This window comes from Camelus ferus, chromosome 3 (assembly GCF_009834535.1).
Source record: "Camelus ferus isolate YT-003-E chromosome 3, BCGSAC_Cfer_1.0, whole genome shotgun sequence".
NCBI lineage: Eukaryota > Metazoa > Chordata > Mammalia > Artiodactyla > Camelidae > Camelus > Camelus ferus.
The window spans coordinates 1116430-1127185 of NC_045698.1; the positions used below are offsets into that span (position 1 = coordinate 1116430).

At 64.6% G+C, this 10756-nt stretch overlaps 1 protein-coding gene across 2 annotated transcripts; it reads right to left on the reverse strand.

The window, feature by feature from the left end:
• Nucleotides 1-1683: 1683 nt before the first annotated feature.
• On the reverse strand, nucleotides 1684-10756 carry IRX4 (iroquois homeobox 4). 2 transcript variants are annotated; one of them, XM_032469607.1, is made up of 6 exons: nucleotides 10516-10756; nucleotides 6288-6432; nucleotides 5538-5789; nucleotides 4708-4820; nucleotides 3538-3866; nucleotides 1684-3087 (listed from the first exon to the last, which is right to left on the reverse strand). In XM_032469607.1, exons 2-6 carry the CDS (start codon nucleotides 6330-6332, stop codon nucleotides 2264-2266), a joined length of 1563 nt encoding a protein of 520 aa, XP_032325498.1. In that variant the 5' UTR covers nucleotides 6333-6432; nucleotides 10516-10756; the 3' UTR covers nucleotides 1684-2263. The 2 variants fall into 2 exon arrangements, with proteins under 2 accessions (XP_032325498.1, XP_032325505.1); XM_032469614.1 differs by lacking the exon at nucleotides 10516-10756 and adding an exon at nucleotides 10319-10426.

The window sequence follows — 10756 nt, forward strand, 5'->3', positions numbered from 1 at the left end:
TCAGCGCATTAAAATTCCTGGCGCCCCAGCCTCGCAGCAGCGTCTCCCCAGAGACTCCACTTCCGCTATTACTGTCAAGTCCCCTTGACTCTTTATTTTTGCCCTTTTATCTATTACAACTAATTCGCGTTCTTTTGCCCTTTTCAGTCTAAGACGCGGGCTTTCTGCAAAGCCTCCCCCTACCAGCAGGCTCTCGGAGCGCGCAGCCTTTAGAAATTGAGGGGTTTACTGTCAAAATGAAAATTTCACTTCAAATTATCTTGCCTGATGCTCGCTCGCCAGGCCGGGGGCTCCCGCCGCAGCCTTTTGACAGACACATCGGCGTCGAGCTCCCGAATCTCGATAATATCATCCAAGAGAGCGAAAGTCAATACGGTGACAGCGCCGGGCGGATACAATCCAATTACTGCGCGGCCGGCGGGGCGCAGGGTCCGCGGCTGCGCCTGGCGCTCCAGGCCTGGGGTTCCAGGCCCCATCACTCAGAGCCGGGTCCGCCGGGGTCCGCCGGCAGGGCCCCACCGCTGGGGGTGTCGCATGCCGTTTCGCTCTCTAGGGCCGTAAACTCTCCCAACGCCAGGCCCGTCAGGCCCACTTCCCAGCGCTCCCGGCCTGCCCTGGTCTCTTCCAGGGGCCCGGGACCCCACAGGCCCCGCCCGGTGCCACCCAGCCCCTCACAGAAGAAAGCTTAAGCCTGGGCTGTCCCCTGACGGCTGCCCACCAGCGCACCCGCAGCTGGCGCCTCTGCGGCTGTTGGTCTGCCTGCCTACTGGCCAAAGGCCACCACTTCCGAGTTCCTGGACCTCCAGGCCGCTGCGGCCCTGCAGGCTCCCGGGATTTCTATGAAGCCCAGCAGGGCCTTAAGCAGAGGGCTTGCAGGCGAGGGGCGAGCCCTGAGTCCAGTGCAAGCTCACCAGCCCCCTGGGGACCAGGCACCCGGCGGGGGATGGGGCGGGGGGCAGCAAGGGAGGAGTGGGGCGGAGCAGGGGGGGAGGGAGGCGCAGCGTCCCCCATGGGGAGGAAGCCAGTGATTTCCTTCCAGACCCTAGCTGCTGGCCACCAGCGAACTGGGCTCTGCTGGGGAGGGTGTGGGGGAACCGGGTTTCTGAGAGAAGCCAGGGGTCTGCAGGGACCAGGGCTCACATCCTCCTGCCCCGCCCCCGGCCATTCCTTCCAGCCCCGCCTCCCTTCCCGCTGAGGGCTTCCTTCTCCAGGAGCCGCAGGCGCAGGCTTTCGGAAAGGTGGAGGCTCACAGCGAAGCAGCAGGTCCCTGGAGGGAGGGGGTGGTTAGGAGGCCAGGAGGGCGACAAACGAGCCTCACTCCCATGAAGCAGAGGCCGAGCAGCGTCTGCGGCAGGCTCCCTGCCCCGACAGGGCACAGTCCCGGGGGATTTAGACGTTTAAAAGTTATTCCAGTTTAACTGAAGAGACTTCTGCTTTCTCAAAGTCCTGGAGCCTGGCCATGGGGGGAGCTGAAAAGTTCAGGGTCTCCCTTCTGCTCCTGTCAGGGGCTCAGCAGAACCCTGAAAGTTCACCATGACTGTTCCCGTGAACACTGGCTTTGCCCTGTAGGCGACTCGAGTGAGGATCTGGGGTGACGGCCCCCCCACTCCTTCCCTTGGGGACCAGCACCTTTCCTCTTCCAAGTTCCCAAATCCCTGGGTTTCAAATGCATTCACTTTGCAATGCAAACACCATCACTCGGTTTTATTGGTTTTGTTATATTAGCCTCTGAAGCAGGCAATGACTAGTGTGAACATACATTAAAAAACAGTTTTATCGCGTGAAGAGTGTGCAGTGGTGCGAACTCGGTGGGAGTGCTGCTGGGGAAAATCACGTGTGCTGAGGACGAACTCGGGGGTCTGCAGGCTGAGGGACGGGAGCAAGGAACAGGGGCATGCCTCAAATCCAAAAGAGACAGGCAAGACAAACAGGCCTCAGGACGAAACGCCTTCTGCGCATGAACTTTGGGACATAGACTTTATGCTCCAGGGTGTCTCCCCGCTGCTCTGAGGGCCGCCCTATCCTGCCAGGTCCCCGAGTTTGGAAGTGGCCCAGCCAACTGACTCCTGCCCAGATGCACAGACAGCTGGGGGCTTGTTTGTGACCCTGGGAAACTGAGTTCAGATCCTCCCTCTAGGGTGGTTGGTGGCCTGAGCTCTGCCGCGCCCTTGCCTTGCTTTGGAAACTCGGTAGAAAAGGGGTCGGCCACGTTGGAGCCTGCAGCCTGAGCGCCGGCTTCCTCCTCCCTCAGGGGCCCAGCCAGTCAGGCGCAAAAGGGCTTGCCGCCAGCCTTGGGCACAGCCAGCAACTCCTTGGCGGCACCGGCGGCAGAGGTGTCGTGGGGCGCGGCGGGCGGGAAGGAGCGGGCCATTGATGTCGTCAACACGTTCGCGCCTGTCCCCAGCGAGCGGCCCAGCGGCCCCGGGTCCAGGAGGGTGCCCTTGGCGGTGGCCCAGACCTGGTTCAAAGTGCTGTGCCTGAGGATGGGGTCGTGGAAGACCCCATCCACCCAGTTTCTGAGACTGGTTACCGGGGAGTCCTGGTGCCGGTCCAGGGCGCCGGAGGGGGCCGGGGCTGTGGGTGAGGAGGAGGTGGGCTCCAAGGAGGCGGCCGCAGGGCCAGGGGGGCCTTGGCGCTTGAGCATGCACGAGGGAAACTCAGTCTGGCCGAGAGCAGAGGCAGCGGCCGCAGTGGCCGTGTGTGCCAGGGACCAGATTCTCGGCTTGGCTTCGAGGCCCGCCGGCGCCCCAGCCGGAGCAAAGCCCAGCTTGGCCTCGCAGGCCTGCGGGCCGCCTCCCGCGCCTGGCTGCTGTTCCGGCCCAGCTGCTGAGCTCCGGACGCAGCTCCGCACCCTTTCCAGGTCCTGGTCCAGGATGAGCGCACCCCCGGCAGCCAGGGGCATCCGGAGGGCGCCTGAGGCCTCCTTCCCTGGGGCGCTGGGGCCATCAGGCGTGGTGGGGATGCGCTCCAGGCCTCCATCCAGGGGCTGGAAGGGTGGCTTCAGCTCGCACTCTGAGGGCTCCCCCTCCAGGGGGTCGAAGTCCTCCAAGTCACTGAGCTCCAGATCCTTCTCTTTGCTGATGGACTCTGCGGGGAGGGGAGAGAGTGTGTGACCAGTGAAGGGAGACAGATGATGGGGTAACCAGCACCCCACTCCCCCTTCCTCACTCTGAGCCCCTGGTGTGGGGCTTAACCCTGGAGCTAGGAAAGCACCCACGCCTTCCTACCCATCTCCCACCTCCTCAGAGGCTCCTGGTCCCCAAAACACCACCAGGGCAGAGCTGATTTCTGCCTCCTATCAGTGGGGCTGGGGTCTAATGTTTTAAATGTGATTTTGGATCTTGAAGCACTCTCCTGGCTCACCGCCACAGGCCCACACGTGCACATGGCCTTGCTCACCCGGGGCCAGTTCATTCCTTTGCAGCCTAGACCCCGAGGGTTTGCCCCGGCTCCACGCCTTCAGAGGTCCTAGAACTGCGAGTAGGCACAGGCAGGCGCCGCGGGGCCCCAACCCAGCGTCGCCAGCCTCCCACACACCTTCACTCTTGGTGCTCTTGACCAGCTGCTCCTGAGCTTCCTCCTCGCCCCCCTCGTCCTCGTCGCCCTCCGCGTAGGGCCGCTTCTCCTCCGAGCACTTGTTCCTTGGCGGCCACGTCATCTTGTTCTCCTTCTTGAGGCGCCGGCGCGCGTTGGCGAACCAGGTGGAGACCTGCGTGAGGGTCATCTTGGTGATGATGGCCAGCATGATCTTCTCGCCCTTGGTGGGGTAGGGGTTCTTGCGGTGCTCCTGCAGCCAGGCCTTGAGCGTGCTGGTGGTCTCGCGCGTGGCGTTCTTCCGCCGCGTGCCGCTGTCCATGGTCCCGTACCTGGAGACAGCTGGGCAATGGGGCGCCGGCAGCGGGCCCTGCACCGCCGGCGGCCAGGGCCAGGCCCACGCGGGCCCTCAGTGGGGGTGTGTCTATGGTGGAAAGACTTGGGTCTTACGCAGGAAGGCACCGCCTTCTGTGGCCCCAGGGCAAAGATAATGTTTATGTTTGATTGAACGCATATGGCGCCTGGGCTCCTTCTCCAGCCGAGAGGCCCCGGGTGGAGCTGAGCATGGCACAAGGCCCAGCCAGGTCTCTGTGACTCCACCTAGACATATGTTTCTCTGAGTTCCCTCACCCTGCCTTTCTCCTACCCTTTTGATCCTGAAACTCAGACAGCACTTCACAGAGAGGTGAACCCAACCATCAACACCTGTGGGGAGGAGTGGTCACTAACGCCCATGGGAAGAAAGTGCCCGGAGGGCCTGCGTTGACTTTCCGTGTTACATTTTTCTGACGAGGCATGTTATCTGCTGGTGGGCAAGGACTCCCCTCTCTGGCCCCGCACGGGGCAGTGAGCCAGGCCCAGACACATCACAGGGACTGCCCTTCCCAGGGTGCAAGGAAGCATCCCAGGAAGCCTGGGCAGCAGGACAAGCCTCCTCGGAACGCAATCTGCAGCAAGGTCTCTGGGAGTCGGGACAGACGGCATGGGGGCGGGGAAGGGGGCACCTACTGCATTGGGCCCTGCAGCAAGGCTGGCAAGGGGGTGGGTCTAGGCCTAACCCAGGGCCAGCCGGACTCCCACCCAGGAGTGGGCTTCCTCCTGCTGCCCGACCTTTCAGAGGGGCTGTGGGAATGGCAGCCCATGGGGAGCAGGGAGGAGGGCCGGACTCCTCACCTGTCATACGGGTACTGGCCCAGCGCCGGCTCGTAGGGGTAGTAGGCGGCGGCGGCAGCAGGAGCGAGGCCCGAGTGAGCAGAGCCCGGAGTGTCCTTGGAGTCGAAGCTGTTCTGTAGGAGCCCATGAGCCTGGGGTCGCAGCTTCTGGGAGTCTACCCAGCTCCAGCCCCTCCCCTAAGCCTCCTGGCTCTTGTCTGCTTCCCACAGACCCAGGGGCAGCTCCCACCCCACCCCCACCTGCACCCCCTTTCCCAGGCTCTGCCTGGGGTCCAGGCAGCCAAGGAGCCCCAAGACGTGGAGGGAGGAGAGCAGAGTTGGGAGGTGTGGGGAACAGGAGACAGGAGAAAGAGAATGGAGGGAGGGAGGAGGGAGAGAAAAGGGTGAGCAACTAGGGACTGGAGGAGGGTGGAGGGAGGGGAGGGGGACTGGACAGGAGAAGGGAGGCGAGAAGTGGGGAGGAGCCGAGCTGGGGCAGGGAGGCTGGGGCAACTGGGAGGAGTGACGGGCAGGGCAGCTAGTGGGGAGCAGGCCAGGGCGAGCTCCCATGGAACCAGACATCTAACCAGAACTTAACAGTGAGCCGAAAACATTAACTACAACGGCCCACCTGCCAGGACACCCCAACCCCGGGGGCTGGTGGTGCTCTGAAGGACCAGGCCAGGTGGTGCAAGTTGAAAGAAGCCAAGGTGTGCTTCTCCCACCCCCAAAAGTCCGGGGTCCAGGTTCCTCAGCCCTTGCCTCCAGAGAACAGGGAAAGTGAGTTCGGCAAATCGAGGGGTGGGGGAGTGGTGAGGTGGCAGGAAGGTTTGAGACACGCCCCCCCCTTACCAGCGAGTAGAAGGCCGATGCCTCGGAGCCGTAGGTCACGTAGTTGCCATAGCCCTGCGCGCCCCCGTAGGGGCCCCCGTAGACGCCCAGCGCCGCGGCCGAGTTGAGCTCGTGGCGCGCGGTGGCCAGCAGCCGGCTCTCGTAGACCGGGCAGTAGACTGGCGCCTGGGCCGAGGCGGCTGGCCGGGAGTCTGCCAGCGTGCGGCCGCCCGATTCGCAGCACGTGCTCAGGGAGTTGGTGGGCATCAAGAACTGAGGGGAAGATGAGCCGCGAGGAAGGGCGAGGCCCCCGGGCACCGGCACCAGCCTGGGGGCCTGCACCTCCTCCGTCCGCCCCACGCGTCGTCCAGAAGTGCGCGCCCCATGTCCACACCGGGCTGCGCGTTCCTTCTTCTGGCGGCGAGACTGTGCACCTGGCCTCTTCCAGCTACGTGGGGCCCAGCCTGCCCTGGCTAGTAATGTTCATACCCTGCTGCTGGGGTTTCCAAAGGCGCAGGGCACGTGGCCTGGTGTGACGCGTCTCTCCCGGGTCCCCAGGCCCCCCGCCCCCCAGGGCGTAGGCTCAGGGCCCTGCTCGGGGTGGACGACAAACAAAGCGGGAAATGAGGGTCCTGCCCGTCGCGATTTCTCAGCGCCTCAGCTCTCCCCGGGACATGACACGAGGGGCGCGTGGCACAGGCCCTGTTTGCTGGAGAACGAGAGCGGGTCGCTGGATAGCCTGCCTCCAAGCGGCTTGCGGGGCCCCCTTACCTGGGGTGCTGAGGAGTAGGGGTACCCAAACTGCGGGTAGGACATGGCGGGCGCGGCCCGGGGCTGGCTGGCCCGGCCGGCGGGGTCCTACGCGCGGGGGTCGGCGTGCCGCGGCCACTGCTCCGGGGCTGCCGGCTTCTAGGCGCTGGGAGGACGAAGCAGAAGAGCGGGTTAATTCAGCCACACGCTCCGCAAACTTTTCTAACTGGGTAGGAAAGTGCGTCTCGGCGGCCGCGGCGATCCTTTTAGCGCCACAATCCGGAGCCTCGAGGGGGCTCTGGGACCGAACGGCCTCGCAGCGGCGACACAAATACATATTTTGCAAAAAAGGAAAAAAAATGAGTCGTTCGAATCCGTCAAGTCAGCGGTGCGCGGCTTTAAGCGGCGGAGGCTCTGACGTCAGCCCCACGCCGCGCAGCCAGGTCTGGCAGCAGACGCATGGGTCACTCGGCCGCGGCCGGGCCGGGCGGGGCGGGGACGGGACAGGCGGGCCGCGCCGCCGGGCGGAGGGCGCACGGCTGGAACAAATGAATTTCCTTCGAGGAGTCAATATCGCCCCGACGAATGGTGTTTCTCCTTAGTCACCGAGGACGGAAGGCACTTTTAATTAGAAATTAATTAATGAGCAGCTGCTCCTTCCCACCCCACTGTAATCATTAGTCTCAATTACAAATGAGACATATGAGGGACAGACGAGTGAGTCTTCACCGAAGATGTAATCAACAGTTAAAATTAGCCCGGCGCTGGCGCAGGCGGCCGGCCGGCCGGCCTCGGCTCTCCGCGCGCCCCTCCAGGTGGAAGGCAGGCGGCTCCGCGGGCCGGCGCGACGGCGGCGGGCGGCGCGGGCCGACCATTGTTTAACCGGGGCTCAGCAGAGCCTCCCGCCAGTTCGAACCCTGCACGGAAATGGAGTTCCAGACCCAGCGCGGCTGCCAGCGCGGCGACATCTGGAGGTCGTAATACCCTCCGTGTGTGGGTCGGGCTTCCCCAGAGCCCGCGCCCCGGGGCTCGGTGGGCAAGAGGCTTTGCCACTCTCATCCCCGTGTCCCCGGGGAGCCACTCCCCCGCCCAGTAAGTTCCTGCTCACCCCACCCCTTCCGCGGGCCGCCCTCCCTCAGCCGCCTCCCCCTGCCCCTCGCGGCTAAACCCGGGACTGCCAGACAGCCCTGCGCGCTAGGACGAGCCGGTTTCCCGACTCGGCTCCGGGGCCCCTCCCGCTGCGCTCGCGCCTCCCGGCGACCTTCAGGGCTCGTTCCGGGGGAAGGGACGCTGGGCGCCGGGCCGAGACGCCCTTCCCTGCTTAGAGTGCAGGCAGCGGTCCGGGGGCAGTCGAGTGCCCACCCCAGCGTTTCACCAGCCGGGCCGGCCCTGGGACCTTGCCCGAGTCCTACGCGGAGGCCAGCGCGCTGGCGGTAAGGGGACTCCCGGGCCCCTCCGAGCCCGCTTCCCGCCTCGCGCCGCCGCCCTCCGGGGGTCCGGGCTCGTCCCAGCCGCTCTCGCCCGGCCTGGCCTCCCGCGGTCGCCGGGAGGGAGCCGCGCACGGCGCGCTGCGCAGACTTGCTGGGAAAGATTCCTGGGTTCAGACCTGTGAATCGCCCCAGGGTCACCCTCTAATTAATGGTGGCGTCCTCGCCCTCTCCCCAGCTGCAAACCTGCCTCCCAGAAACGAAATCTGCCCGCTCTGACAGCTCGGTTGAAGGTGATTGATGACTATCTGGAGACCACAGTACACATCATATAATATCTGCTGCGTAATTGCTTTAATTTACAGATGAAAATACGAGTTCTCCGATCGCGTTGGACCGCAGCCGGCCACGTCCGAGCTGCTTGCAACGGAGAATCATCGGAAGTAATGAATAGCCGCTCCATGCAAATTATTCAGACAGTTTAGCGTCTGTAGCCGGGAGAGATATATAAAGAACACGAGTCAAATGACATTAATAATTGTTTTTGAATTCTGTATTGATTTCGTGGTGGCCGTGTTTATTTCTTTCTCACCTGAATTGCTAATATCACCTTCCTGTAAATAATAAGAAACTAGCCACTGGGGCTTCTGGGCAGAAATGAATCTCTCAAGTCTCTCGCCCTCCTCCTCCTCCCCTCCCCCATCCCCCCTCCTCCCTTCTCCTTCCAGTTTTCTGGCTTCTGCTGAGGCTTTTGCCGAACATCCTGCTACTTTCCATTATTTATTGTTTACAAACAACTCACTCTCTCCTGGTAATGAGGGCAGGGGTGCGGGTGGAGGGAGGTGCACAAGCCCAGGGTGGCCGGGGACTCTGGGAGCAGCGGTCTCTACGGGAGGGTGGCACTGAGCATCCTTTCCTCACCCCCTTCCCCTGGCCATGGTCCCGGCCTCAGAGATTGAGCGCTCAGCTGGCGGAGAGGAAGCTACCACCCAGGTCCCAGCAGCCAGTGCCTCGGGGCTCCGGGGCTAAGCCCAGACCTGCGTTTCGGTCCCCAGAGACCCTGACCATAGCTCTGGGGACCAGAACATGCGACCATTCATTTTCTGAGCAGAACTGTTCACCCTTGGAGGGCGGTAGGCACAGCTGGTCCCTGGGGGCTTCTGGGGGAGGGGTTTCCGGAGCTTCCTTTGACCGTCACTGCTATGTTCTGTTTTCCTTTCCAGCCTGAGTGCGTGAATATATGCTCTGGTCCCCACCCACCCGCCTGCCAGGTTCTCTCAGGCCAGCCTCTTTCACTGATCCTGAAATCCCACACCCGCTGCACTTTGCCAGACTGCTGCACAGCGATCTAGCCACCCTGTTTGGGGAAGCTGGCTACATTAAGGGCTGCTCACCCAGCCCCCACTATCCAATCCCGGAGGCAGGGTTAGCCCCATCTGTCTCCAGCCGGGTACACACCCCCACATCCCACTGACAACTTGTGCCTTGGCTGAGACAGGTCTGCCAGAGCCTGGGTATTTTGGGGGTCATCTTTGTCCTGAAAGGCCCAGCCTCAAGCTGAGGCACCCTGGTTTCCCTCCAGAAGGAGACAGACAGAGTGTCAGAATCTCAGGCATCATCAGCTAAATGCACTTGTGTAGACTCGGCTTACTGAGCCCACGACCCTCGAGGGAACCCTGGTTCTAAATACACCCGCGGACAGGACCCACCAGGAACCACGCAGTTCCCCATGGGCAGGGCAGCAGCTGGGCTTCCGTGAGGTGCCCCCACTGGTCTGCTGAGTTCGAGAGACACCCAGGACGAGGGGGCCTGAGGATGGTTGGCCCCAAAGGGTAGGGGCCTGTGGGTCCCTTTCTTGGCTGTGGGGTGATGTCGGCCGGCCATCGAAACCACGTAGGGCCTCTAGAGAGAGGCCATGTCCTGACCTTCCTCTGCTCCCGGTGGGGTTTCACACCTCAGACTAGCCGAGCCCCCAGAGTCTGGCCGTCCTCGGAGTCCACAGGCCACCCCACTCCCCCTCAATCCCGCACCCAGAGCCACCACGGAGGCGGGGGCCTCTCTCCAGCCCAGCGAAGTTGACCCCAGCCAGAGGGCGGGGGCAGGAGCGCGCAGCACCAGACTGGGGCCTTCTTTTCTGAGGCATAGGGCCGAGCCCCTGGGGAGCCCGTGCTGCCCGCTGCTCGCGGACGCCCGGGCGGGCGGGGTGCGGGGCTCAGAGGCGTTCTAGATGTCCGGGCGCCACACTCGCCAACCCCGAGGCTGGCAGGTTGCGCCTTCGCAGCCGCTTCTCTGGGGTCTCCCGCGAAGCCAGTGGGCGAGCTGCAGGCGCACGGGTTGAATCCTCCCGAAAGGCCCCGCATTCCGGCCGGCTCCCTCCGGCTCTCGCGCCTCGGCCCCACCGCTCGCCCGCTCGCTCGCAGGGCGCCGCCCGAGAGGGGCGTCGGAATGCAGGTCCCAGCCCCGCGTCGCCCCCCGCGCCCCGCGCCCGCCTGCGACCCCCGTTCCCGAAACTTGCCGCGAACGCGGCGGCGGCCTCCAGAGACCCCACCGGCGGGCAGCAAACTTTGTGCCCTGCAGCGCAGGACCCATCCTCGCAAAGTTTGCGCGGCCGAGCCCACTCCCTACCTGCGCCGGGGACGCGCCCGCCGCGCCGCTCGGGCGCCGGGGCCGCGGGGAGCAGCGCGCAGCCCGGGACGCACCGGGGAGTCGCCGCCGTCGCCGGCACCCGCGCCCCTCGGCGGCCGCGCGGAGCCTCCGCCTCCCCGGCGGGGGGAGGGGTCTCGGCACCCCGGGGCGGGGGCGGGTGCGGGGACCTCGCCTACCTGCGGTGGCGCCGGGCCGCTACCGGCCGCCCGCGAGGGCTCTGCGCGGCCACTCGGCGCGCGCGCTCGGGCAGGGAGCGGGCGACAACTAATGGAGACATTTCCAGGCGGAGCACCTGGCGAGCGGAGCGCGCCGGCGTCCCCAGGCGCCGCGGTCGTCAGCCGAGCCCGCACCGGCGTGACGTGGGCGAGCGAGCGCGCTGCTCCCACCCGGCCGCCCATTAACGCTTTCCCCCGCGGG

Bases quoted from the DNA above. Each gene is read 5' to 3' on its own strand.
- IRX4 (XM_032469607.1), bottom strand. From the start codon at position 6,332: ATGTCCTACCCGCAGTTTGGGTACCCCTACTCCTCAGCACCCCAG. The intron at 4,821-5,537 runs GTAAGGGGGGGG...GGGCTCCTACAG, and splicing joins CATCGGCCTTCTACTCGCTG to AACAGCTTCGACTCCAAGGA. The intron at 3,867-4,707 runs GTGAGGAGTCCG...AGCTGTCTCCAG, and splicing joins GGCCAGTACCCGTATGACAG to GTACGGGACCATGGACAGCG.